The sequence below is a fragment of the Aureobasidium pullulans genome, assembly GCF_000721785.1.
Source record: "Aureobasidium pullulans EXF-150 unplaced genomic scaffold scaffold_27, whole genome shotgun sequence".
NCBI classification, from domain to species: Eukaryota; Fungi; Ascomycota; class Dothideomycetes; order Dothideales; family Saccotheciaceae; genus Aureobasidium; species Aureobasidium pullulans.
Genome location: NW_021941047.1, coordinates 94115 through 119499, shown reverse-complemented (window position 1 = coordinate 119499; position 25385 = coordinate 94115). Strand labels below are relative to the sequence as shown.

Genomic DNA, 25385 nt, shown 5'->3' with positions numbered 1-25385 from the left:
GCGCACGATGGCTGAATGCAGGAATGAATTGAGTCCCATACCATGAAGGCTGTGTACTGTTACGATACTCTATCGTTTTGATGTTCTCAAGCCAGCCGAGAACGACCCAAAGGATATCGTCATATGCCTCGTTGCGGATGCTGAAAGCATCTTCTCCAAAGTAGTAAGCGGCATTGTGAGAGAAGTACTTGTTGATGATTTCCGAGTAGTGGTCATCTTCAGTCTTGCTGCTAGCTCTGGAAAGGGTTCCTATGGCGGATGAGACGGCAGTATTGATTACAGCACCAGTCCAGTCTATGGCTGAAGGCCATGTGCCGATCCAGAGTTCATAGAATTGAGATTGCATGACTCCCAGGGCATCTATCATATCTTGTAAGATATCCTTTGAACCGGCTTGTTCATCCAAAGACTCTGTGATCTCTGCAGATCCAGTGTCAACAACTGGCTGCTGTCCAGATATAAGTGATCCTTCCTTCAAACTCCATGGCTGTGACCAGACACCACTAGCATTGGATGCTAGGAGCCATGCTACCACCAGCAGACGTTTTGTTGCCATGGCACGTGCTCGCTTCGTGGTAGAGATGATCGAAGGATTCCAGCAACAACCCACAAGATCCTACATGCAGGAACGAACAGTCAATTTATGCAGGAGAACCAAGATAAGAAGACGATGAGGAGGTGACCAAGGTGGCTGAAGGAGTCGACCGCTATGCCAAGGCGCGGCCTGCCCTCATGATCGCCCTTAGCCGTCGTGCTCTTACCCATGATCGAAAGTTTCAGACAAGTGCATCCAAACAAAGGATTGAGGTACACGACAGCAGATATGACAAGGAGCGCGAGATCAAAAGAGATTGAGCGTGAGCCAGCGAAGTCAGATGTCTTTTGCCGATTCGGAGGTCGTGGTCGCATGCTTGCTTCAGCTGCTTGCAGGGTCATGTATGTATAACACTGAGCCAGCATGAGATAACATCAACTTTCCCGAGGCTTCGAAGGTCCGGTACGTCGTGGGACTCCGGTAAAAGTCGCTATACACCCGAGTGCACATCCGAAGTCTCGTGGTTTCGAATCGACATTGGTAATAATATCGATGAAGCAGGAGGATGAACAGGTGAGTTATCGGTCGGTATCGGCCACCGGGGTCCAAAAGCCGCAGCCTCGGCAAGTTGGAGCTGTATTCATATGCTTGCCCGATCGCGTTCCCTTGGTATCATCTGCACTCTTCAGACATACAAACAATGCTCCATTCACGACTGTCATGACCTCTCCAGATTTCGCTGCCGCTCAGGCGCGTGTGATAGCACGTCGCGCAGCCGCAGCACGACCGGCACCGCCGCCGACCCCACCGTCGCTACCCTTCGCGCTGCTGAACCTCCCACCCGGCCTACGCTCATTCGCTTCTACCACGCTTTCTACTTGGACCACGTTCAGACACAATCCTCCCACAGCACCCACTCCGTACTTTCGTGTCGGTCAAGTCGATGCAGAATTGCTTGATGAGGAGCTCTTACAACTACTTCGTAACCAAGTTGGCGATGCGCTCAAGTATTTTGGTGGTCACATTGCAGATGACTGGTCCTCTGAGATTGGCGCAATCCTGAGAGCTATACTATGGAAGCTCAGCATCTGGGATCGAGGCACGAGTTACGGCGCCAGTCTTCAAGGATTAAAGTACGTCGACGCAAGAACACAACCTTCGAGCATCCACGCAGGTTCTGGGCAAGATCCTACAAAATGGCAGAAAGCTGCATATGGACTCATCACAGTTGGAGGCCGATACTCGTGGCAGAAGCTGGAAGATTGGCTCCTTGAGAGGGAAGGCGGTTACGAGGAGCCCACGCCGCTCGTCAAAAGACTCAGCAAGCTCACTGCATGGGTCAGCTCGACACATGAGATGGCAGCTTTGGCCTCGTTCCTGGTCTTCTTGTTCAACGGCAAATACAGAACACTTGCGGATCGACTTCTTCGACTAAGGCTCGCCCCGGCTTCTTCGCGAACAAGTAGAGAGGTCAGCTTTGAGTATCTGAACCGTCAACTGGTGTGGCATGCCTTCACCGAGTTCCTGCTGTTCCTGCTCCCTCTTGTAGGTATCAGCCGATGGCGACGTCTATTATCAAGAGCGTGGAGAAAGGTCAAGACCATGTTCTCTCGGACACCAGAGGAAGAAGACACTACAGCTGGAGGCGAGCTTGGGTTCTTGCCAGAGCGTACATGCGCGATATGCTATCGCGATCAAAACGTCGTTGGTGGTGGTTCAGAAGCTGAAGTACTTGCTCAGTCGGGCAATATAGGCGGAGGTGTCATTGGTAGTGCTCAAACAGACGTTACAAACCCATACGAGGCGATGCCTTGCGGGTGCATATACTGCTTTGTCTGTCTGGCTCAACGAATTGAGGCCGAAGAAGGTGAGGGCTGGACATGTCTGCGCTGCGGAGAAGTAGTAAAAGAGTGTAAGCCTTGGAATGGAGATGTCATGGAGGACATCGTAGAGAAAACACCGAATACACTACCAGACAGTCGACCGAAGCCTCCGAGGAGGAAGAGTGTTGGTTTTGTTGATGACGAGCGAGAGGAGGAAGCCACCATCGAGGAAATTGACCCGATGCCGATGGATGAGCATGACGAGCAGGATCAAGTTGAAGAAGACGTGAGAACGATTGATTCCGTCTCATGGGTGGACGGAGAGTCAGAGATGGATTTTGAGGATGAAGCAGATTATGACTGATAGACCTAGTAACAATTATGACCATTTGACAAAGCAATCTTCAAGAGTGCTCTTAACCCGTTTCCGAGCACTCCGTTGATCTACTGTCAAGCATTCACCAAGCCGGCCCGAAGTGACAGTTGAAAAACGTCGATCTGATGTATGCATTTACCCCACCATATGTACGTCACGTCCAAACGTTACGAATATTTTGGTCACCTTGGTTTCGCCCATTCCCATCGAGCTTCCACCATTCTTACTTACATTCAGATCAAACCAAGATCGACAATCAACACCATATCGATATGGCTGACACGACAAAGAGCTCGTCCTCTGAGGGCCTGGATATCAAGAAGGTGTGTAGCCAATGAACGAAAGATCATTTCCGCTGGAAATATGGATTAACACCATTATAGGTGGCTGTCATTGGCTGTGGAAGTATGGGTGGAGGTATGGCTCTTCTGTTCGCAGAGAAGGGCATTAGCGTATCACTCCAAGACCCCTCGACCGAAGCGATGGACATTATCATCAAGCAGGCCAAGGAGGAAGGTTTCGGCGACAAGATCAGCAAGCATAGCGACCAGAAGTCACTATGCGAGTCCCTCGACTCCCCTAAGGTCTTGGTCTTCAGCTTGCCCCACGGCAGCGTAGGAGATGGTGTACTTTCAGGTCTCATGCCCTACTTGGAGAAGGGAGACATCATCATCGACTGCGGTAATGAGCACTGGAAGAATACAGAGAGAAGACAGGGTAAATGTGTTACCAGAGGTATCAGATACGTTGGTTGCGGTGTATCTGGAGGATACCAAGCTGCTCGCCGGTACGTTCACTTGAGTACACTGTTCGGTTGTCTTCTGACCAAGGTCACAGTGGTCCATCGATGTGTCCAGGTGCGGACGACCAGACTCTTGACCTAGTGCTTCCATTCCTTCGCAAGGTCGCAGCAAAAGACCCCCAGGGCAGACCTTGTGTCGGCAAGGCTGGTACTGGAGGTGCAGGTCATTACGTGAAGATGATCCACAACGGTATTGAGCATGGCATGATGTCTGCCATCTCAGAGGCATGGGGCATCATGAGAACAGGGCTGGGTATGTCAGAGGATGACATCGGCGATGTTCTGGAGAAGTGGAACAGTAAAGGAGAACTGGTAAGACATCCTGCACTGTTTGGTGGAAAGGTATGCTAACTCTGCACAGGAAGGTACTTTCTTGGTGAAGATTGGCGCCGATATCTGCAGAACCAAGGATCCGAAGACTGGAGAGCGTGTCCTGGATACTGTCGAGGACAAGGTTGTACAAGACATTACTGGCGAGGAAGGAACCGGAATCTGGTCCAACGAAGAGGCTGTGGGAGAACACATCCCTGCTCCTACGCTCAGCTCGGCCCATTACTTCCGCCTGGCATCAGCCGATCGTGCACAGCGTGCCCGCGCACAAAAGGCATTTGGAGGAGACTTCCCGGCTCAGAAGCTGGACATCCAAGACAAGGACAAATTCTTAGAAGACTTGCGTGTAGCGACATACACGGCATGCCTGGCAGCCTATGTTCAAGGCATCAACGTCATCGACCGCAAGAACAGAGAGGTCCACTGGAACATTGATTTCACAGAAGTGCTCCAGATCTGGCGTGCAGGATGCATCATCCAAGCCGACTATATCGCTTCCCTTCTCGAGCCCATCTTCGCTGAGTACCGCAGCAAAGACACTATGAATCTGTTGTTTGAGAAGACAGTTGCCAGTGATCTCAAGAAGGGTCAGCCCGCGCTCAAGCGTGTCGTGGTGCAGGCAGTACTCGGCGACCACGTTATTCCTGCCATCTCCAACTCTCTGGATTACATCAAGTACCAGACAGGCTTGGAACTTCCGACCCAGTTCTATGAGGCTGAGCTAGACTACTTCGGCAAGCACATGTACGACAAGAAGGGCGAGGATCCGGAAGGTGCTCCCACTACAGGAAAGTATCACTTTGAGTGGAAGAAGGCTTAGGAGGCTTGCGAAGCTCTGGCGGCGGTAGTAAACAAAATACAGATGAGAGTGTATGTACCAGAACGATAATGACATGATATGATCCAACACAAACGACTCCTTCTCGTTTCATCATAGACGGTCATCGCTGAACGGACCTGTGAGATCTAACAAACAAAATTAGTTGTGGCTCTGACAAGAGTGTTTATCAAAGCGTAAGAGTAGAGGTGAATTTCAGATTCCCGATTATAAGCAGCGACGATGGTATATGTCGATACCAACGTACCTTTTCCGGCTCTTCCTAAAGATGTATGGGTAAAGAATAACTCATCATTGTAGAGGTGTGTGTGCAATGCTAACAGAAGCGAAAGAGAAGAGTACTTACAATACCACAGGTCCAGAGGGTCATGGCATGATGCGACAGACAACCCTCTGGTGCGCATGTCAGCGCGTGTTGCAGAGGTTTCGAGGAAGAGCGAAGGGAAGAAAATTTGGGAGGTAGAAGCGTAGGGCTGAAGGCGGTCGGGAGACGGCGAAGCATCTCAGCCGAGTGGCCCCGGATCTCTGGTGACGATCACGGAGGCTCCTGATTATCAATAGGCAGAAAGTGTGAAGAAGCCACCTCTCAGATTGCGCCGCATTGCTACGTGGGAATATTGTGTCTTTCCGAGACGTGTGTTTATATATAGACTACCTGTCGTCTCTTCTGCAGATACATCTTCTTTGTTCCCACCTTCCGCAGCCGTAATTCTTTGACAGTGCCAACGGCCAAGAATGTGCTGATCGCCCTCAATCCACCACTTTGGTATGCAACTTCACCAATAACCAATACATGTCGCCTGCTAATGCCGACCAGATCATATAGTTTCAGTAATGCGTAGATCTGCTGCCAACGCCTTTTTCCTAGCAGTCTTTGCACTGCTAGGCTCTACACATGCCGCCGCCGCCTCAAACGTGGCCATCTGTCCTGTAAGTCGTCTGGACTGGGTTCTGATCCTTGTGAAAGCACGACCTGACTTGTCTATATAGGTCGAGCCTGGTGCCACAGTGTCCGATGCGTGCGCCTCGTACGCCGACCTCGATAAACTCAACGCTCGTCTGAATCCTGCCCTTCACGACCTCGTGACAGAGACCGACTTCTTTTCCTACTACCGCCTGAACCTATACAACAAGAAATGCCCTTTCTGGTCCGATGATGAAGGTCTCTGCGGAAACATTGCTTGTGCTGTCACAACGCTCGAGAACGAAGAAGACATTCCGGAGATCTGGAGAGCCGAGGAGCTCAGTAGACTGGAAGGCCCAAAAGCACACCATCCTGGAAAGAAAGAGCAGAGAGAACTAGAAAGACCGCTTCAAGGAGAACTTGGCGAGAACGTGGGCGAAAGCTGTGTTGTAGAATACGACGACGAATGCGACGAAAGAGACTACTGTGTGCCCGAAGATGAGAGCGCAAGTGCCAAGGGAGACTATGTCAGTCTGCTTGACAACCCAGAACGCTTTACAGGGTACGCCGGCGAGGGTGCCCACCAGATCTGGGAGGCCATCTATCGCGAAAACTGTTTCTCAAAACCCAGCTCGAGCGAGCAAAGCCTAGGCTCTGTTGCCATTGGCGGTCCTTTCGCCGGCTTCTCGGGCATGCAGGGCCAGGCTGCACAAGACCTTAAGTCCGTCATGAAAGAGCATGGTCGACAGCAGGCCTCGCAAGTTGGCAAAGTCGAAGACAACATGGAGTTTGACGATGAGTGTCTTGAGAAGCGCGTCTTCTACCGTGTCATCTCTGGGATGCACGCCTCAATCTCGACTCACCTGTGCTACGACTACCTCAACCAATCTACTGGCAAATGGGGCCCCAACTTGGAGTGTTACAAGCAACGCCTTCATACCCATCCCGAGCGCATCTCGAACCTGTACTTCAACTACGCTCTTATGGCCAGGGCTGCTGGAAAGCTCAAGGATTATGTGCAGGACTATACTTTCTGTACCGGAGATCCCAAGCAGGACAAGCGTACCAAGAACATGGCGCTGAATGTTGCTAAGACCATACCCGCTGGCCCTGAGATCTTCGACGAAAGCGTCATGTTCCGTGAGAACCCTCTCGGAGAGACTGGTATTAGCCTCAAGGAGGACTTCCGCAATCGCTTCCGCAATGTTAGTCGCATTATGGACTGCGTTGGCTGCGACAAGTGCAGACTTTGGGGCAAGCTTCAGACTGCTGGGTATGGTACAGCGTTGAAGATCCTGTTCGAATTCAACAACGAGCAGCCTGCACCCGCTCTGAAAAGAATCGAGCTTGTCGCCTTTTTCAACACCTTGGACAAGGTCAGCAACGCCATCAAGGCCCTTGGCGACTTCCAACGCATGCTGGCTGAAGAGAAAGGAGTTCCTGTCCCGGGAATAGTTGCCGACGAGAAGCAGCAGGATGTTACACAGGAGGAAGAAGAACTTGACGATGATGCTTGGGAGAAGCCTACTCCCAAACCCAAACTTACCACATGGCAAGAGACCAAGCATGAGATCTATGTGGTATGGTCGGTCACAAAGTTCATCCTCAAGAGCTGGATTGAGATTCCTCAGACAATGTAAGTCGACCCACGTTTTGGCTCAGATCATCACTAACTCTTCTGTTAGTTTCATCGTCCTTATCACGGAGCTCTGTAGACTATGGCAACGTTGGCTTGGTCTGGAAATAACACCACGCTCTTGGGAGTTCCGCTTGCCGACTGTGGATCAGCTATAGAAAGCATCACCAATATGAAAAGGGTTACGTCGTTGGTGTTTCAGCATATGCAAGTTATTTTTCAACATAGCGTTGGCGTTTATACGGTTTATGGAATTGTTTGGGAAGGCTCCGGATGTACAGATGTGCCGAGCGGTTGCTATCACTATCAAGATAGAAATGTATCGAAGAGCTGCCTATCGATATCACTGTGCGGCCAAACGGTGCGCTACCCTAATCACTAGAACGCAATTGTAGAAGGGAGCAAGTCAAGCAGGCAATGGATCACACGATAGGTATGTATGTGGTGTGGCTCGCTTCGGCTCGGTCCTCCATTCATCGTTCTTCTCATAGACCTTCTCACGCGTAGACAGCCCCTGACAACGCTTTACACCGCTTGAATAGCCGAACGTGTTCAGCATCAAGAACTACCCGCAACGTCGTTGCAGACCATTACGGTATATATAGTTTTATGAGCTCCTGAAAATTCGGTCCATCGCGCTTCAGACTCGATCAAAGCCACCATTGTCATGCCAGATGACAGTGCTCGACTCAAATTCTGCATCAATTTATCTATTTAGCAACCATGGCAGATGGTGTTTCATGTTCCAGCACGTGGAAATGTAGATTGGACCGCCGTTTTGGGATGGTGAGTATGACCGGATGGCTGCGTTTCATCTTCAAGCAGCCAATATGAAGGGCGTGTCGCGTAGCGTGATCAAGATCATGTACACATGTTGTTGTGTAGCACGGCATTTCTGTGTCAGAAGACGCGGCATTCGCGGTGTTGCGCGAACAAAACAAGCGCCAGTACGTAGTAGTCGACAGTTGGACGGTACACACAAACCATCGAGGTCCTGAACGGTCCACCCCTGATAGTTGGGCGGTTGTGGTGGAGTTTTGAAAGCATCCGGCGGCCGTTAACTTCATGGTCCACTCATGGCACGATCGCTAAGCTCACGCTGCGTGAAACCATGGCTTGTTAGGGTTAGACTCGCCTAAGTGTCCCGTCAAAGACAACGTCGACGCGGAGAAGATAGGGGGCTTGAGCCAATCATGTGCTTGTGCCTGGGGTTTAGAGGTGAACCTTTGTCGTGCGTCTGGAACTCTGCCCTGCACACGATTTTCACACTTGCAGCCTTCCCGATTCGTTGGCGCCCGCCAGGAAGTAGGTACTTCAAAACGAAGGAGGTGCCACCCCAAGAGAACTTCTCTTGCTCTTTTTTCCAAGACACCATCTGTTTCCCAAGTCATTCCTTGTCACTTTCCAAGCGCCTACTCGTCTCAGGACGTCGTGCTTCGCTTGCCTGACCATCGCTTCCTCTCCTTTGGGCGATCACAGTCAGAACATTCATTCCCTCAACCATTAACCGCAAGGACTGTGTCCCGGTTAGCCTTCATTCTTTCAAAAAGCAGTCTCGGTCACTTTTCGAAACACCATCAGCAGGCTGTATCATCTTCTGCAAGACAGAAACTTATCAAGACATCCTTGATCACACGCTCGACAGCACACCCTCAAGCCAACAAATCCTTGTGATCATTTCGGTTACACGTGTGAGACCTGCTACTAAGTGACACTTTCACTCTCACATCCGGAGCTTCTGTCTTCTTGAAAAATTACCTGTGGTTCTTTGACAGTCCCCATCACTCATTCCAGCAAACATGTCGCTTGTCCGTGCCTTCACCACCAGACGGGCTGCCCGCAACAAGTCAGACCTGGATCGCGCTGCCAGTCAGCGCATCCAGCGTCCCAAGATCTCTGGTCCCATCGAGTTGATCTCGACAACAAACACTCTTGCGTACGAGGCTCCTGATATCTTTGGAACCAACCCCATCGCCCACAAGGGAGGTGTTCTTGCAACCTCGTCCAGCTCCAACAGTCTGAGTTCCCTCGAATACAGCGATTCTAGCAGCATTGGCCACCGTTCTGGAGGAACTTTCACCGACGCCTCTTCTTTTGAAGACTCATCCCCACTGTCCCCGGAGCCTAACCACTTGAGCTGCTACTTCAAGCCTTCGGTCTACGACGACGAGCCTCTGCAACACAGTCGCCAGACTTCTGTCAACTCATTCCACCGCCCATCGACCAGCGATGCCGCGCCTGTCCTTCCTCAACGCGCTCCTTCGCACAGCAAGCGCGCTCATCAATTGAGCCACAAGCGATCGATCTCGCGCGTGAACCCTCCTTCTTTCCCTGAGGACGCCTTTGTCACCACCAGAGACTCGACCGACTTCTTCCGCGCTTCTGGACCGACTTCACCTCACCCCTTCAGCAAGGAGCTCGAGCAGCTCAGTGAGGTCGCCGAGGAATTTGGCAGCACAGTCCGTGACGTTGAGGCAGATGCCGACCGTGTCTTCATGGACGCTCACGGTCTGGACCACTTCTCTGCCAATGACTACATGTTGGAAATCGCAGACATGCTCAACATCATTTTCGAAGAAGAGCCGACGCCGTACGAGGAGGCCGGATGGATCTAAATGCCACCCTCAATGTCAAGCAACGGTCGCAAGGCTGGTAACTTGCGAGGCCATGGCATTTTCCTGTCCACCCTTTTTTCCAGGGGAACTCTGATACGACTCTTCACTTCTTGTCAATTTCACGTCTGACTCTTTTGACTTCTTACTCTCTTTTGTTTACGTTACCACGGAAGACTGGGGCCCTGATGTATTATTTGGCGTTTGGGATATGGAATTCTCAAAAAAGGGCTATGATGATACGAAATACTCGGGCAGTCTTCTTGGGAGAAGGGCATTATTGACCTTCTATCCCGTTCACTCTTTATTTTCTTATTTTATGACCTCAATCTAGGCCACACAGCACGAAGGGAATGGTGGTGCGGTGTCTTTATATCGAAGCTAGATTTAGCAATGCACTTCTACGCTCGTTCACTCATTTTATGTCTTTGGTACTCGTTGTGGGCGAATATCATAAGACTTCTCCAAATCTACGAAAAAAATCCAAAACGTGCGTTACTGCCGGTCTCTCATGACAGAAGTGACCACGATCTATGTTCAATTGCACTATTCTTGACATGTGGCCTGATTCGGCGAGCAAGTCATTTCTGCCCCAGGCTATCAGTCCGCTCTAATTAGCACGCACGGAGACTCGTCGGCGCGAGCCGCTACAAACATGACACAAGTCGTCGTAAAAGCCATGCATGCTACATGCACGTTTTGACAGCGACTGGAATGGCCTTGACAGAAGCCAAGCGATATAGAAAAGATTGAGCGGTCAGGAGCACATCGTGGCGGTCAACGGCATAAAGCAGGCATAGCCGGATGGGAGACAAAGAGCCGGTCAATCAAGCATCGAGATATAGCAGCCAGATAGATGACTAGTTTGAAACCCCAGGACAAAAACAAGGCAGCTAGTATGCTGCAGCAGTGCCAAAAGAGATGAGATGGGGTGCATAAAGAGCCTCATAGAAAGCCGTAACGACACAAAACGACGAGCAGAGGTTGTGATGATAGCAATCGACGGTCGACGATAAGATAGAGCTAACTCAAGGCAGCCGGTAAAGGCAGCAGAGCAATTCGCAGATTCGAAGCTTCCTGTTTCGATAGATGAATCGGCACGGTTTTGGTGGAGGAAGGTTTAAGAGGGCGATCCGACGGAAGGAGCCGAGCATCTCGGCGGCGCGACTAAGGGCTTTGCGGACAATTAGGTCCACTCTTGCAAAAGGCGAAGTGTGGACATCAACAATCAACAACAACAATACTTTTCTTCCCACCGCCTCCCCTCCTACCAACCCCGTCTATTGTGCTGTCGCATTGTGTCATTACGCCAGAATCATCCATCAAAAGAGCTATTGAACTCGAGTCAATCGCATCACTTTTGTCACCTTGTTGCCCCTCCAAGCCCTTGTTGCGCCAGTTTTGCTTGCCCCGCTCGACCGCCGCGGTTTGACAACAACACAAGCGCATTCGACAGCGCACTTCGTACACAGCTTCTCCCACCTCCGCGTGCCACTTCGACTCCAGTCTTGTTTCTGCGAAACACAGCGAATCAGGGGCTCCACCACAGACACCGCTTGTCTCTCACGCGACATAGATAATCGCATCTATCCAGCTCTTAACAGCACTGCCCCTCCGGCTTCCAGCTCCAGCTCTCATCAAACCTAAACAATGGTCAACATGGACATCGACGCCACACGCCGCAACAAGAAGCCGCGCCCCTTGAGCGACTCTGAGCGCGAGCGCCTGGACGAGTTTATCGAGAGCATCCACTACTCGTCGAGGTGAGAAGATCTCTTATCTATCCACCTGCCCTCGGTCGATGCTGATTTACCCCAGATATTCGGACGACCACTTCGAGTACAGACACGTGCAGCTGCCCAAGCAGATGCTGAAGGCGATACCAAAGGAGTACTTTGACGGTTCGCGAGGCACGCTGAAGCTGCTGTGGGAGGACGAATGGAGAGCATTGGGAATCACCCAGGTATGTGTCCATCTTTGCGCCTCGATGAAAGAACAAGGAGCTGACCGCGACCACAGAGTTTGGGCTGGGAGCACTACGAAGTCCACGAGCCCGAGCCGCACATTCTGCTCTTCAAGTGAGTCTCGCAGTATTTACCCCATCAGAAAGACGAAGCTGACAGATCACAGGCGCCCCATCAACTACCAGCCCCCAGTGCACTAGGAGTCACTGCCCACGATGAAGACGACGGTGATGACCTCCATGATGCTCGACTGCTTATAGACCCTGTTTCCCTCGAATCCTCGATCAAATCGCAACCACAAGCCACGGCTTCGTCAGAGCGACACACAACCAATTACCACTCTCAAAGTCACATACTCTACAATCGCAGGGCACAGCCGGAGCTTGAAACACAAATCAGAAAACACAAATGACAGCTTTCCTTAAAAATCCACCCATTCTCCACACTCGAGTACCAGAAACAGAGGCGAATCTGAAAAAAGACGACGCAACAATTGTCACCAATCGAACACATGCTTTTATGGCTCTGTACAGCTCACAGGGCTTTGCCTTGCTTTGACGTCAAATGACTACGCAGCTTGGTGTTCTAAGCAACCCCTCTCCTCTGATTGCACACTGCAAGGCGTTTTCTGTTTTTGCTTTCCTAATGATTTTGCTGGGACCAGGAGTTGCATTCGTCGGGTTCTGCTTTATTATGAATTTTCAAATGCGTCTGCGCCCCGTAAAGGAGCTCATGTTTTCTTTTCCTTACTTGTACAAATGGGCACAGCAGCAACTCGCCACTCAGAAGTCTCTGTCGTTCTTACCCTTGAGTATTGTACTTAGCTAAAGAGAGACAGAAATGAAAAAGAAAAATGTCAAAATTGCAATGTCCTGAATTATAATGTGAGGAACGAGATATGCTACAGGTCTATCTCTTATCATGCAACGCGCATGAAGCCCTAGACTTAAGCATCCCTTACTCGCAATGTGGCGGTAGTTGAGATTTCCACAGCTAGACCACTTCATGAGCTCTCTTTGGACATGGCCTTGATCATAGAAAACATCGTGTATCGAGACAACCGATCTTGCAGCCTCGCCACTGAGCTGTGTTGTCGCCCCTATTCCCTTCATGTTTAGACAGACCTACCTAGCCATGGAAACAATCGAACTGATGCAATCACTCTATACCATTCAACTAAACTTCCCGCTTCAAATCCATACAGTGGGAGAAACCACAAAGATTTCTACTACCGCATATCTTTCAATCAAACAACCCACGTTTCTTACTCGTCTGCGATCCTCCGATCGGCAATGCCGTGACCGTTTGCCCTATGCGTACTTTGACCGCATCGAAAGAGACAATCATGTTTTCGCAAAGATCATCCAAGATCTCTTTGACAATCGGTTGCATGGCCAAGTTATCATCTTCCAGGTTTCGATTGGTAGATGGTAATGTCCAGCCTATACTTATGTGAAAGTAGGGTGAAAAGTCGTTGTTGTTTTCGGCGGTGGCAGTTGCTTTTGTCGGGTTCGAGGAGTTCCTCTGGGCGAGTTTGGTGTAGAGTTGGGGTTGGTTGTGTTTTGCTGCTATGCGGTTGCTGGTGAGGAGGAGTTGGTTCAGCAGGGTTAGGGAGCTGGGTGATTGTGGTTGTTGGGGATCTTGGACGCGGAGGACCTGAAGGGATTGGTCAGTGTAGCTCTCAGGACCGCGATGCGAGGGTATCTTCAAGCTGCTGCAAGGCAGAAACAGGTTTTGAAATGTGGCAGGCTACCTTTAAGAGTCTTCAAGCGAGGAGGTCCTCGGTGCTCGCACGCCATTCGTGGAAAGTTTTCTGCCTTGCAATAGTTGGAATTGAGATACTACTACGTACCAGAAAATAGCGACTGCTGTCTTCATTACCGTGCCATGATATCGATGCTGGTCGTACCTTGATTGGCTGGCGCAGTGAACCAACCACCGATTTCAATTGTTCGGTGATATCGTCCAAGAAGGTGTCCTTGCTCTCAGTGCGAAGGACTAATGGAGCGCTGAGAGATACATGCAAAGGTAAAGGCACTTGAAGAGGCGTTTCTATCAATGAATGCACCGTCGAATTTGGCAATGCCTTGAGTAGTCTGGTCAGAGTTTCGTGTTCATTTGGCGAGGGGAGCCCTGCGAGGCTGTGTAAGTTTCATTGAGTTGCGAAAACGAAGACTCCAAGGAACGAGGCTCGTCAGAACCTACATTCAAGATAGACATGGGTGGGCCAGTTTCCCTCAACATGCTTGACGATACGCTTGCGACCATGGTGTAGCGATGGATCGTCGGTATTGCTTACGCGGACACTGGACGAATACAAATTCAAGAACGACGCTGGGAGTGGTGGTAGGTCGTCGTCCTCATGGTTGACTGCGTCTTTCTTGGATCGCTTGGCTATAGGTTCTTCGTCCTCTTCGGAATCTGAATAGGAAACTAGTGCCATGAGCACTATCGACGGATCAATAGAAACCCGAGGACGATGGATGTCGGCGGATGTGGAGGATAGGTTGATAAAGAGCAGAGGCTATTCTCTTATTCGACATTCAATGCCAAGCAGTATCACTGTCGGAAGACACAGAGTTGGTATGGCCCATACAAGGTGGATGAGAGCAAGAAAATAACCGAACTCTCAATGGATATCTCTGGTATTCAACTCAACTTCATCGCTTTCTGCAACACGAAAGTCGGCCAGCAGTGCTTGGAGAGATTGATCAGTAGACAAATTCCCACGTCGCCGTCGTTCTGTAACGAGTCCCTGGAGAAGAGGTCCGGGGAAAAAACTGACATTGCGCGGCCACATACGTCATTCGGATAGTGGGACCGCGAACACAAGCAAAGCCAAAAAGTGAGTGAGTGATGTTGATGATGAGGACCGTAGGAAGGTGCGGCCCAAGGACGATCCATTTTTAAGTATTGTACCTGCGCCGTCCTGCTGACCTTTTCGTTCCCTTCCATCTTGCTTCTTGCATCTGCAGTGCGACGCTTCATCAGACTAACATCAGAAACTAAACTATATCATGGCAGCTGTCAACGCCAAAGAGGTAAGATCCGGCTACACTCCTCGTGTCCAGGCAGACCCACTCACAATCTATCCCCAGGCTCAAGCCTACCTCATTGACCCTCTCAATGCTCCGGAGCCATCGCAAGAGACTGGACCGGGCACGCATTTCTACCCTCCCGATGCCCCGAAGGCCGCTTCGCCTACTGTTTCCTCGCCCTCATCTTCAAAGAATCCGTTCCGCGACTCCAAGAGCGGCGCTACGACACATGTCCGTCACTCTAGCAGAAGCTCGACCGGCAGCACCTCCAAGTTTCCGGATTTCCAGGAAGGTCCCTCGCACCGCCGCAACATCAGTGGTGAACATCGCCGCAATGTCAGTGGTGACCATCTCATGGGCGAGTCATCCGCCGGCCGCCGTAGAGGCAGCTCGCTTAACCAGCGCTACCCTGGAGACACTTCGAACCAGCCCTTGAACATGCTCAGAAAGGATAGCAAGAAGGCCTACCGTTCTCCCCATCTCAACAAGCGTCACATACCTGGTGCTGATACTATCGATCGCCTTGATCCTACTCCCAACAAGCTTCCCTACCACCACGAGGGTCCCTATGATGCTGCTCTGCTAGCCCGTAACACCAGCTACAAGTCCAGCCCCATTGCCGCCCTGGAGGACTCTAACAGAGAAGCTCTCAAGGCCACACCTGCCGAGAACATTAAGGATGCTCTCGACAAACACAGACCTCTGGACGGTGTCGCTACCGTTCCTCCCGGTCAGCGTGACCAGCTTGGCCGTGTCTACCACTACGAAGAGGGAACCGACATGATGCGTGAGGCCAACCCTGAGGGCGGCGCTTATAAGCAGTGGCCTGGAGAGGTGAGTCTTGCCAAGTGGAATCTTTTGCACCAGCATACTGACCATTCTTCCAGGAATATCACCCAGATGACCTCAAGGGCAAGGGCGAGCCTGCATTCTCCCTTGATCGCGCTCTCAAGGCTCACACTATTCACGAACGCGACTTTGATGGCCAGCGTGGAATCGAGCTGTCGGATCGTCCTCTTATGAGCGATTACGACAAGCAGAAGGACAGAAAGAAGCTCGACAACCGTGATCCTGTCGAGATTGCCGGTGACGACTCTCGCTACGCAGACCTTGTCATGGCAGCCGACTCAGACGCACACACCCAGATGAACCGCACAAGCAGCTTGCGTAAGGCAGGCGAGGGTCTTAAGAAGAGACTGAGCTTGAGAAGAAGACATCAGGAGTAAAGCTCCGTGTGTCATTGATTTTCTTTTGTTTACTTTTCATTACTTGTTTCACGAAGCGATAGATTGTACATCACAGGTTTGATCATGGATGGACGGATGGGATGGAATGGAAAGTTCGGTTACGACCGATCGGCCCTGGATGGCCTTAATAAATTGTACGATACGACAGGAAGCCAGAATTTGTTTGAATATACCTATTACAGACCTCGAACAGCCTAAGTGAGCGATTGATAGTAACGACTGTCGCGCAACATAAGATGCCAGAGCGGGACTCTTGACAGTAATGTTAGACACAGGCGATTTCAGCCAGACAAGGTATATCCAGATGGCTGGTAGATACACTTGTATGGACGCTCTCCAGGGTTGCTGTGAAGAGCGCCTAGGACCGTTCAAGCTCGTCTGCTAGCCTGTCTTCCTTACAGAATGAGTACTGTGTCGCCGGTCAGGGACATTTAGTGGCAGCTGATCTGAATTGACAAGTTGTGTTAAGAGTAGAAAGAATCGTTCATGACATTTTATAGATACGCTAAGAAACACATTACTCAGACATGCTCTCCCAACCACGCTCGTCAGCACCAGCGTCGTCCTCGTTCTCCTCTTCGTCCTCACCACTCTCGCTGTCATCCTCCTCGTCATTGGCAACAGCGACCAGTCTCTCCTTGACTTCGGTTGCGTCAATGCCCTTGACACGGCCAGCGAAAGCCTCACGGACGGCTCTGTTGGTACTGGTGTCCCAGACCTGAACAGCACCCTTTGATCCAGCGACGGCAAGACGGAAGGCGACTGCCTCGTCGGGAGCGAAGTTTGTAGAGAAGACGCGGCCGACGCCAATGTCACGCGAGACGACCATGGAAGGTTGATTGGTAGCTTGATCCACGTTCCACAGCTTGACTGTGCGGTCTGTCGAGGCGGTGGCGATGAAACCAGGGACGGTGGGGTTGAGTGCGAATGAGGAGAGTGATGACTCGTGTGCTTGGAGGCGCCAGATGGCTTGTGTCTTTTCGAGGGTGGAAGGTGCGTTGCGTGCGTCAAAGGCGTACAGGATACCGCTTTCTGTAGAGACGTAGAAGACGTGCTCGTTGTGGGGGTCCCAGCGGACTTGCTCGACGTCCGAGTCGACACCCCAGCGCTTGGGCTTGGTGCCCTCGGCGGCGCGCAGGTCGGCGACGCAGACGGTGCGGTCGTAGGAACCGGTCAGCAGGATGGTCGAGTGGGCTTCGTGGGGGTTGAAGTGCAGGGCGCAGACTTTGTCGGTGTGGAAGTCGTTGTATGATTTTGCGCACTGTTGGGTGCTCAGATCCCAGAGCTTGACGGTGGTATCGGCCGAGGCGGAGGCCAGCAGGTTGCGATGGAAGCGGTTGGCTGACAGGGCGAGGACCGAGTCGACGTGGTAGGCGTTGTTGATTTGCTTGCTCTTCTTCTTCTTCTTTTTCTTCTGGCCGGGCATGGGCGGTGCTGCGGAAGCTTCTGCGGTTCCCTGACCAAGGACGGCGTTGGGGTACATGCAATCGACGGTGTCCAGATCCCAAATCTCAATGTCCGGGTCCATGGTGCCGACGGCGACGAAGTTGGCCTTCTGACCCTCGGGTACGGGCTCGCCAGGCTTGGAAATGGGCATGTTGACCCACTCGACTGCCAGCGGAATGGCGGGCAGCATAATGTCGTGGTGGACGTACAAGTTGTCGGCGTCATCCTCATAGACGTAGCACTCCAGATGGGCGACCTCATCCTCGATACGTGCGGCCAGCAGCATGTTGTCGGTGGGCAAGATCTGCATCTCCTCGCGCTCCTCGTCGTCTGACTCTTCGCCCTCCTTGAGTGTGATGTAAGGGTCCTCGGCGTTGGAGCCGTGGTATGCCAGGTTGCGTACATTTCCGAACATGCTCAAGGTCGAGTCGCCTTGTCCCTCTTCACCCTCGGGAGCCTCGTCGTTGTCGTAGTTCTCAAGGTCGTACTCTTTCAGGTCGTCGTCCTGGAGATCGATGTCTTGTGTCGCGGCGGCGGTTGCGGATACTTCGTCGTCGTCCTCGTCGTCGCTGTCGTCCTTCTTGGCCACCTTCTCGCCAGCCAGCTCGGCTTGCGCATCGGCGAGATCATCCTTTGCGTCGTCGAGTTCCAGCTTGGCCAGCTTGGAAATGCGTTCGAATTCCTCCTCGTCGAACTGGTATTTCGTCGGGAAGGGTGCTGCGAAGCCTCGCGGCACCCACGTCGTTGCTGTGATCATGGACATTTTGATTGTGATATGTCTGAATGATGCTGGGAAAAAATCCATGCTCTCGAAACTTTGCGACAGATTGCGGGGAATCCAGGGCCGGAAGTGCCAAGTCACCCGAGCGCGTCGCCGCATCTCGATACTGAACGTCGCAGCGTTGTAGGAAGTATCTCCAGCGCTGCATCTCCTAGGATATAGCTATCCAATTGCACAATGCTTTGGAACTGAAGAACCGTTCAGAGAGAGCTGAAGAAATTTGATCTCCCATTGGACAGTCCTGTACTCCAACATATCATCCTGCATTGCAGCAGCCATATTCGGTCCCAATCTCGCAGGTGAGCACTTGGCGTTCACTATATAGTGAGTCAAACGTTCGCGGGCAACTCCCTCCATCGCGAATACAGCGTCACCAAAGCTCCAAGATTTATCCATTCAACATTCACAACTCGATAACATTCATGTCTTCATACAAGCGCCGTAAGCTAGACAACGACGGCGACGGCGATGATGACGGTCAATTCTCTATAAGGCCATCAGCACAACGACCGCGAAATGGTCCACGCGATGGAGCTCAAAACTCGAAGCCACGCCAACAAGAATTCGATGGCCCGGAGCCTGGAGTCGACGCCCAAGACCAAACTGCCCTGGATCGCGACTGGTACCTGGGTGACGAAGGCGGTGCTACACTTGGCGACGAGGCCCACAACCCGTTCGGAGAAGACGCAGCATGGGAGGACCAGCAGCGCGAAGCTGCTTTGTTAGAGAAGAAGATGGCCGTAAGGGCACGCGGCAACCCTCGTGCTATGCAGAGACAACGAGAAAACGACGCATGGGAGACAAATCGCATGCTTACGTCCGGTGTGGCGCAAAGAAGGGAGCTAGACACAGGCTTTGAAGATGACGAGGATGGCACGAGAGTCCATTTACTGGTACACGATTTGAAACCGCCATTTCTAGACGGTAAGACTGTTTTTACGAAACAACTCGAGCCAGTATCAGCAGTCAGAGACCCCCAAAGCGACATGGCTGTATTCAGTCGCAAAGGAAGCAAGGTGGTAAGCGAACGACGACAACAAAAGGAACGTCAAAAGGCTGCTCAAGAGGCTACCAAGGTCGCCGGAACCGCTTTGGGTAATCTAATGGGTGTCAAAGAGGAAGATACCGACAGTGCTGCACCTGAACCTGCAGGCGGCCAGGTAGAGAAGGGTGGCAGTAAATTCGCCGAACACATGAAGAAGCAAAGCGAAGGTCAGAGTGCTTTCAGCCGAAGCAAGACACTCAAAGAGCAGCGAGAGTATCTGCCTGCTTTTGCCGTCCGTGAGGAGTTGCTTCGCGTTATTCGCGACAATCAGGTCATCATTGTCGTTGGTCAGACCGGTTCAGGCAAGACCACTCAACTAACACAGTTCCTGTACGAGGATGGCTATGCAAAGCATGGTCTGATCGGTTGTACTCAGCCACGTCGTGTTGCCGCTATGAGCGTAGCTAAACGTGTTGCTGAGGAGATGGAAGTCAAACTGGGTGGTCTGGTTGGATACGCGATCCGTTTCGAAGACTGTACAAGCAAGGAAACTTCCATCAAGTACATGACCGATGGTGTTTTGTTGCGCGAGTCGCTCGTGGAAGCCGATCTCGACAAATACTCGTGCATTATCATGGACGAGGCTCATGAGAGAGCTTTGAATACAGACGTTTTGATGGGCTTGATCAAGAAGGTACTTGCCCGCCGAAGAGATCTCAAACTGATCGTCACATCCGCCACCATGAATGCCGACCGCTTCTCGCGATTCTACGGCGGCGCCCCTGAGTTCTTCATTCCTGGACGTACGTTCCCTGTCGACATACAATACTCACGAAGTCCTTGTGAGGATTACGTGGATAGTGCTGTGAGGCAAGTCCTCGCCATTCATGTCTCTCAGGGGCCAGGAGATATTCTTGTTTTCATGACGGGTCAAGAAGACATTGAGTGTACCTGTGAGCTGATTGACGAACGTCTAAAACAACTCAACGACCCGCCAAAGCTGTCTATCCTTCCGATCTACAGTCAAATGCCTGCTGACCTGCAAGCGAAGATCTTCGACCGTGCTGCTCCAGGTGTGCGCAAGGTCATTGTCGCCACCAATATCGCAGAAACTTCGCTGACTGTCGATGGTATCATGTATGTCGTTGACTCTGGTTTCAGCAAGCTCAAGGTGTACAATCCTCGTATGGGCATGGACACTCTGCAGATCACCCCTATTTCGCAAGCCAACGCATCGCAAAGAGCGGGCCGTGCTGGACGTACAGGCCCAGGAAAAGCTTTCCACCTCTACACCGAGCGAGCATTCCGCGATGAGTTCTATATTCAAACCATTCCTGAGATCCAGCGTACGAACTTGGCGAACACGGTCCTCTTACTGAAATCGCTCGGTGTCAGGGATCTGTTGGACTTCGATTTCATGGACCCTCCTCCGCAAGAAACAATCTCCACTTCCCTCTTCGATCTGTGGGCTCTGGGAGCTCTGGACAACTTGGGAGACCTCACAGAGCTCGGTCGACAGATGACATCGTTCCCAATGGATCCCTCGATGGCCAAGCTAGTCATCACATCATGCGAATACGGCTGCAGCGAAGAGATCCTGACAATTGTATCGATGCTGTCAGTGCCATCTGTCTTCTACCGACCCAAGGAACGAATGGAAGAAGCCGATGCCGCGCGTGAGAAGTTCTTCGATTCGACCTCAGACCATTTGACGTTGTTGAATGTATATCAACAATGGGCCGGCAACGGAAGGCGCGATGGCTGGTGCGTGACTCACTTCCTGCACCCCAAAGCACTGCGCAGAGCCGAGGAGATCCGCAATCAAATTCGCGACATCATGACTAGCAACAAAATGCAGCTGGTCAGCTGCGGTTACGACATGGATATTGTCAGACTCTGCATCTGCTCGGGTTACTATCATCAGGCAGCCAAGCGCAAGGGACTGGGCGAATACCTAAACCTGCGTACCTCGGTCTCGATGCAGCTGCACCCGACATCAGCTCTATACAACTCTGGCGATCCACCGGATTATGTTATTTACCACGAGCTTATTCTGACGTCTAAGGAGTACATGTCATGTGTCACGACTGTTGACGCGACCTGGCTAGCTGACCTTGGAGCTGTATTCTACTCAGTAAAGCAGAAGGGCTATTCGACTAAGCTGAAACGTACCACAGAGCTCGAGTTTAACAAAAAGATGGAAATTGAACAACAAATGGCTAAGGATAGGCAAAAGGCAGCCGACAGAGCCAAGGAGGAAGACGAGAAGAAGGTCCGGAAACCAGTCATGAAGAAGGTTACGGCTGTAGGTGCGGTCAGAAAACCTATCGTGCCTAAGCGTAGAGGTTTCTAGAGCGGTTGCAACACACTCGAGTAAATGAGCAGACTCTCAATGGAGGTAACCATATCTCGAGTTCGAGTGTGCATTTCGACGATGTCCAAACAGATGAGCTTTGAATTTGAGACGCTATTCCAAGCGCAATCCTTTTCGACCTCAGGCGCGCGCCTATAAGTATTTTTACAGCTAGCTATAAGCGCCGTGGCATTTGTTCCTTGCCCACTCCATATTTTTGAATTTCCTGCCAAGATAGGAACACTTACTTGAATCAAACAGTCGGAGACTTCACTTGATCCAAAGGCAACTGTCCACGCGATACTGTTAGTGCGATGTTGTATAGATTGTAGAAAGGTGGTTGGCAAAGCAATATAAATTGATGGTCAACAGCCAGCCCGCATGCCAGCCGCATGGAAGCTCAGCCACCTGGGGAAAACAATGGAAAGCGGGAAGCCAGAAAGTGTCAAGAGCGTGGCGCCGCGTGCATACGTAAATACCCAAAAGCCAAACACCAAGGCCGCGAGTCTTCTGTTTGCTACTTCCGTATTCTTGCTGTCTCAGACAATAGTTCTTTCCAATTTTCCTTCGCCCTTCCTTGCCTCGTATCCTTCCAACGAATACCCCTTTCACACTTTCCTTCCAAGGCAACATTGTACTCGGCTCGCCCCGGCGATCGACCCCTGCGCAAGGCTCCTGCTTACCGCATTCTACAACTTCCGCAGTCCAGAACCTGTCACTTGCTGTCAAACGAAACATCTTCCTGGGGCAAAGGCATCCCATCGAGCATTTGTTCTACTTTATCGCCACACTCGCTCGCTTTCTTGTCTCCTCGGATTTACAATCGCCCCATTCGACTTGATCGCATCGTTCCTATGGCACCTTCTATACTGTTGTCCAAGCGTGACTGCAATCAGTATGACGGCACGGACTGTTGGGATGGCGGTGATTGGTGGTGGAGCAGTGTAAGTATTCACGATTCTTCAAGAGCACAAGATTCAGGCTGACAGTATTCATCATAGTCTGGATACGGAGTTCGTTACGCAGTCATCGCTCTAGTCTTCGTTGGTATCGCCCTACTACTCTTCGGCGCCTACTTCCACGCCCAGCGCAGAATCCGCAAGGGTCTGCAGCCTCTCGCCTACCACCGCTGGCTCGTCTCTCGTCGCCGGTACAGAGCTACGCCGTTCCCTCAGAACAACTACGCCTATTACCAGCAAGACCCTGCATACCCGCCACAGCAAGGACACCCGATGCAGAACATGAACGGCGGCGCGTACCACGGTGCGCCTGAATTCCAAGCCCCACCGCCTGCTTACGGCAACTGGGAGGCACCACCAGTCTACCAGCCTCCCGAGGGTGCAAGCAAGGTCGCTGCCAACCAAAACGCTCAACCTGTGGCAAGAAACGATGCCGCTGGTGAGGGAAGCAGCGCTTCGTTGCCTCTCAATAACGCTCAGCACAACAACAACCACACCCAGTAAGCTCACGGCTTGCAGCTTACACTGGTTGATTCCGACTTGATACGAAAGAGATACCCGGTTTCCTTGTTTTCCCCCTTTGATCATCATCATGTTTTTACTCCTGCTCCTTTCCGACAGCGATATTCTGATAGAGCACTTGGCGTTTTGTTCCTGGCATGGCAATGGTGGAGTCTTTTGTGTCGCGTGGAGTTTTCCAGGGCGTATTGAAAGCATAGTGTACCCATGATGAGAGAGCAGCATTCGCAACGAGAAAATCAATATGCGTTCATCATAATCATAAACCTCTCTTCCTCTTCTGATGTTCTCCATCTATTCGCATGTGCTCAACATCTTCTTTATGACGCCGACCAGAGTGCCATTCTCCATGGCAGCAGCAACACGCTCCTTGTCGCCCAACTGCTTGTTGGTGGCCTCGTCACTGGCATGAGTGCCCTCCTTGATTCTCACATCCACTCTGAATCTAGGAGGAAGCGACTGCTCCAATCTCACACGTACACCCAGACCGATAACAGTAGCCAACGAGCAATGAGTAATCGTAGGCGTAACCAGAACCTTCACAGTGGAAATCTTGGACGTAGGCGACGCAGGCGGCAAGATGAAGATATCAGGCAACGACACCACAGCCAACGAGCCCAATGATAAAGGATGTTCCGGGTCCGAGATTGTGCTTATCAGGTCGAAGATTTCCTGCTCGTCGATTTCCTCGCGGAGGTCATCGTCGTCGGAGATTGAGTCGTCTGAGGAGTTTGATGGGATTGGTGCTGGGAAGGAGGAGGTCGAGGTTGTGAGGTTGTCGTAGTGGGGGTAGGAGGGGATGAGGCCGTCGAAGAGGCCGGCGCGGGCGGTTGATTGTTGGGAGGCGCCGCGGCGAGAGGGAAGGTCGCTCGGGTTGAGGATGGCAGGGTTGGCGTTGTCTTTGTCCATTGTGATTTGTTTTGTCCAAGTTTGGCTTTGAGTTGGTTTGTAGAGGAAGTTGTGAAATTCGGCAGATGAGTTGGATGTGGATTGGAACTTGTGGCGGGGCGGGATTGTGGAAAGAGAAAAATGGAGAAGAAATAAAATTAATCATGACGCCTTTCTGCTGACTTTGGCACGTGTTTTGATTCGTTCATTGATTCCAACCATCTTCCACTTTCCTATACACTTTCCACCAAACAATATTTCTGAGCCTCAGACCTGAATTCCTCATGTTCTCGCTCTTGTCAAGCACGTTCGGCATCTCCAGGCCTTCGATGCTGAAACCGCAGACATGGCGCATTTTCTCCTCGACTCACGTAAACCACGCGCTACCTATGGATCCAGAGCGCAGAAAGAAGCTAGACGAGCGGAACGAGCGCAGACGTTTCCGAATAGCTCATGACCCAGAATACCAAGCCAAGCAAGACGAAGACAAAAAGCAGAGACGTCTTCGATATGCCAGCGATCCTCAGCATCGTAAAAAACAACCTGAATCCGGACATATCTGGAATACACGAAAATCCCAAGACCCTGAATACGTTGAAGCGCGCAATGCTAGTAAGAGGTCAAGATACGAATCAGACATCGAATTTCGTAGGGCAAGACAGCGCAGTGTTGAGAAGTCACGCGTGCGGTTGCAGGCTGAGAATCCCCGATATCGTCTGAGAAAGAGCCTTCACCAATGGTGTTTGAAACACGATTGGGTTCGAGAGACGCTACCCTGGAAAACCCATCAACCTGTCCTGTTTGCAAGCAAGGTCCACAAAGAGTGCAAGGGCTGCACTCGTGTCAAGGTTCGAGAGGGTGTTAAGCTCTGGTGGCGCAAAATCGGTGACCGTGATGAGTCTTGGTTATGCCATGCCTGTCACATGCCAATGGACAACCACACAGCAGCCATGCCCTATGGATATGAGGACGTCACCACCCTGGAGGGAACAATCAACCGTAAGCAGGAGCTCGAACGTACAGCTAAAGGGTGAACACAAGAGGCAAATGGACGATGGCTCCATACTCCCTGTAAGCATAGAATTTCTTGCTTCTGCTGAACCATGTCAGGGTAGCAATCAATGACCATGCAGCCGGACTCGGGAAGAAACTGACAGTCCTCGCACAGTGCAAGACTTTGGTCTTTGTATAAGCTCGCATCATTCGAGTAGCCTCGAGCTTCTAATACATGGGAGCACATGACCATCCTTCACCTGATTGTGCAGGGCATGGTGCTACATCCGATACCTTCAATCCTGAAACAACAGCTGAGTCCACATCCGGTCGGCACCCAACATATGAGAAATCGG

At 51.4% G+C, this 25385-nt stretch overlaps 11 protein-coding genes across 11 annotated transcripts; 8 read left to right on the top strand and 3 right to left on the bottom strand.

Moving 5' to 3' along the window:
• Nucleotides 1-822: 822 nt before the first annotated feature.
• Nucleotides 823-3119, top strand: M438DRAFT_117836 (uncharacterized protein). Its single transcript, XM_029898732.1, has 2 exons — nucleotides 823-3057; nucleotides 3118-3119. Exon 1 carries the CDS (start codon nucleotides 1088-1090, stop codon nucleotides 2720-2722), a length of 1635 nt encoding a protein of 544 aa, XP_029756285.1. The 5' UTR covers nucleotides 823-1087; the 3' UTR covers nucleotides 2723-3057; nucleotides 3118-3119.
• Nucleotides 2953-4776, top strand: M438DRAFT_349121 (6-phosphogluconate dehydrogenase C-terminal domain-like protein). Its single transcript, XM_029906316.1, has 4 exons — nucleotides 2953-3057; nucleotides 3118-3521; nucleotides 3572-3848; nucleotides 3898-4776. The coding sequence occupies exons 1-4, from the start codon at nucleotides 3007-3009 to the stop codon at nucleotides 4684-4686; spliced, it is 1521 nt and encodes a 506-aa protein (XP_029756284.1). The 5' UTR covers nucleotides 2953-3006; the 3' UTR covers nucleotides 4687-4776.
• A 502-nt stretch (nucleotides 4777-5278) lies between these two features.
• M438DRAFT_349120 (endoplasmic oxidoreductin) lies at nucleotides 5279-7671 on the top strand. Its single transcript, XM_029906315.1, has 4 exons — nucleotides 5279-5470; nucleotides 5522-5634; nucleotides 5695-7244; nucleotides 7294-7671. Exons 2-4 carry the CDS (start codon nucleotides 5539-5541, stop codon nucleotides 7400-7402), a joined length of 1755 nt encoding a protein of 584 aa, XP_029756283.1. The 5' UTR covers nucleotides 5279-5470; nucleotides 5522-5538; the 3' UTR covers nucleotides 7403-7671.
• Nucleotides 7672-9043: 1372 nt separating this feature from the next.
• On the top strand, nucleotides 9044-9859 carry M438DRAFT_282369 (uncharacterized protein; the record flags this gene model as incomplete). Its single annotated transcript, XM_029901298.1, has 1 exon — nucleotides 9044-9859. One exon carries the CDS (start codon nucleotides 9044-9046, stop codon nucleotides 9857-9859), a length of 816 nt encoding a protein of 271 aa, XP_029756282.1.
• A 1656-nt stretch (nucleotides 9860-11515) lies between these two features.
• On the top strand, nucleotides 11516-12020 carry M438DRAFT_339163 (cyclin-dependent kinase regulatory subunit; the record flags this gene model as incomplete). Its single annotated transcript, XM_029904193.1, has 4 exons — nucleotides 11516-11619; nucleotides 11675-11819; nucleotides 11876-11934; nucleotides 11987-12020. 4 exons carry the CDS (start codon nucleotides 11516-11518, stop codon nucleotides 12018-12020), a joined length of 342 nt encoding a protein of 113 aa, XP_029756281.1.
• Nucleotides 12021-12689: 669 nt separating this feature from the next.
• M438DRAFT_349117 (uncharacterized protein) lies at nucleotides 12690-14364 on the bottom strand. The gene is made up of 3 exons (XM_029906314.1): nucleotides 14026-14364; nucleotides 13673-13953; nucleotides 12690-13476 (listed from the first exon to the last, which is right to left on the bottom strand). Exons 1-3 carry the CDS (start codon nucleotides 14261-14263, stop codon nucleotides 13063-13065), a joined length of 933 nt encoding a protein of 310 aa, XP_029756280.1. The 5' UTR covers nucleotides 14264-14364; the 3' UTR covers nucleotides 12690-13062.
• A 330-nt stretch (nucleotides 14365-14694) lies between these two features.
• On the top strand, nucleotides 14695-16293 carry M438DRAFT_304907 (uncharacterized protein). The gene is made up of 3 exons (XM_029902204.1): nucleotides 14695-14861; nucleotides 14919-15692; nucleotides 15746-16293. Exons 1-3 carry the CDS (start codon nucleotides 14838-14840, stop codon nucleotides 16082-16084), a joined length of 1137 nt encoding a protein of 378 aa, XP_029756279.1. The 5' UTR covers nucleotides 14695-14837; the 3' UTR covers nucleotides 16085-16293.
• Nucleotides 16294-16484: 191 nt separating this feature from the next.
• On the bottom strand, nucleotides 16485-18314 carry M438DRAFT_408952 (WD40 repeat-like protein; the record flags this gene model as incomplete). The annotated part of the gene is made up of 1 exon (XM_029909990.1): nucleotides 16485-18314. One exon carries the CDS (start codon nucleotides 18312-18314, stop codon nucleotides 16623-16625), a length of 1692 nt encoding a protein of 563 aa, XP_029756278.1. The 3' UTR covers nucleotides 16485-16622.
• Nucleotides 18315-22593: 4279 nt separating this feature from the next.
• Nucleotides 22594-23037, top strand: M438DRAFT_238366 (uncharacterized protein; the record flags this gene model as incomplete). The annotated part of the gene is made up of 2 exons (XM_029899493.1): nucleotides 22594-22614; nucleotides 22672-23037. Coding segments are annotated over 2 exons (387 nt in total), but the record flags the coding sequence as incomplete, so codon positions are not given.
• Nucleotides 23038-23442: 405 nt separating this feature from the next.
• M438DRAFT_282246 (uncharacterized protein) lies at nucleotides 23443-24057 on the bottom strand (the record flags this gene model as incomplete). Its single annotated transcript, XM_029901294.1, has 1 exon — nucleotides 23443-24057. The coding sequence occupies one exon, from the start codon at nucleotides 24055-24057 to the stop codon at nucleotides 23443-23445; it is 615 nt and encodes a 204-aa protein (XP_029756276.1).
• A 368-nt stretch (nucleotides 24058-24425) lies between these two features.
• On the top strand, nucleotides 24426-25070 carry M438DRAFT_282454 (uncharacterized protein; the record flags this gene model as incomplete). Its single annotated transcript, XM_029901302.1, has 1 exon — nucleotides 24426-25070. The coding sequence occupies one exon, from the start codon at nucleotides 24426-24428 to the stop codon at nucleotides 25068-25070; it is 645 nt and encodes a 214-aa protein (XP_029756275.1).
• Nucleotides 25071-25385: the final 315 nt, after the last annotated feature.

Excerpts from the sequence above, each read along its gene's own strand:
- M438DRAFT_117836 (XM_029898732.1), top strand. The coding sequence starts at position 1,088 with ATGAAGCAGGAGGATGAACAGGTGAGTTATCGGTCGGTATCGGCCACC.
- M438DRAFT_349121 (XM_029906316.1), top strand. The coding sequence starts at position 3,007 with ATGGCTGACACGACAAAGAGCTCGTCCTCTGAGGGCCTGGATATCAAG. Across the intron at positions 3,058-3,117 it reads AGGGCCTGGATATCAAGAAG|GTGGCTGTCATTGGCTGTGG; the intron begins GTGTGTAGCCAA and ends ACACCATTATAG. Across the intron at positions 3,522-3,571 it reads GGATACCAAGCTGCTCGCCG|TGGTCCATCGATGTGTCCAG; the intron begins GTACGTTCACTT and ends CCAAGGTCACAG.
- M438DRAFT_349120 (XM_029906315.1), top strand. The coding sequence starts at position 5,539 with ATGCGTAGATCTGCTGCCAACGCCTTTTTCCTAGCAGTCTTTGCACTG. Across the intron at positions 5,635-5,694 it reads CAAACGTGGCCATCTGTCCT|GTCGAGCCTGGTGCCACAGT; the intron begins GTAAGTCGTCTG and ends TTGTCTATATAG. Across the intron at positions 7,245-7,293 it reads ATTGAGATTCCTCAGACAAT|TTTCATCGTCCTTATCACGG; the intron begins GTAAGTCGACCC and ends CTCTTCTGTTAG.
- M438DRAFT_349117 (XM_029906314.1), bottom strand. The coding sequence starts at position 14,263 with ATGGCACTAGTTTCCTATTCAGATTCCGAAGAGGACGAAGAACCTATA. Across the intron at positions 13,954-14,025 it reads CACCCATGTCTATCTTGAAT|GGCTCCCCTCGCCAAATGAA; the intron begins GTAGGTTCTGAC and ends ACAGCCTCGCAG. Across the intron at positions 13,477-13,672 it reads ACAGCAGTCGCTATTTTCTG|GTCCTCCGCGTCCAAGATCC; the intron begins GTACGTAGTAGT and ends CAATCCCTTCAG.
- M438DRAFT_304907 (XM_029902204.1), top strand. The coding sequence starts at position 14,838 with ATGGCAGCTGTCAACGCCAAAGAG. Across the intron at positions 14,862-14,918 it reads CAGCTGTCAACGCCAAAGAG|GCTCAAGCCTACCTCATTGA; the intron begins GTAAGATCCGGC and ends ATCTATCCCCAG. Across the intron at positions 15,693-15,745 it reads ATAAGCAGTGGCCTGGAGAG|GAATATCACCCAGATGACCT; the intron begins GTGAGTCTTGCC and ends CCATTCTTCCAG.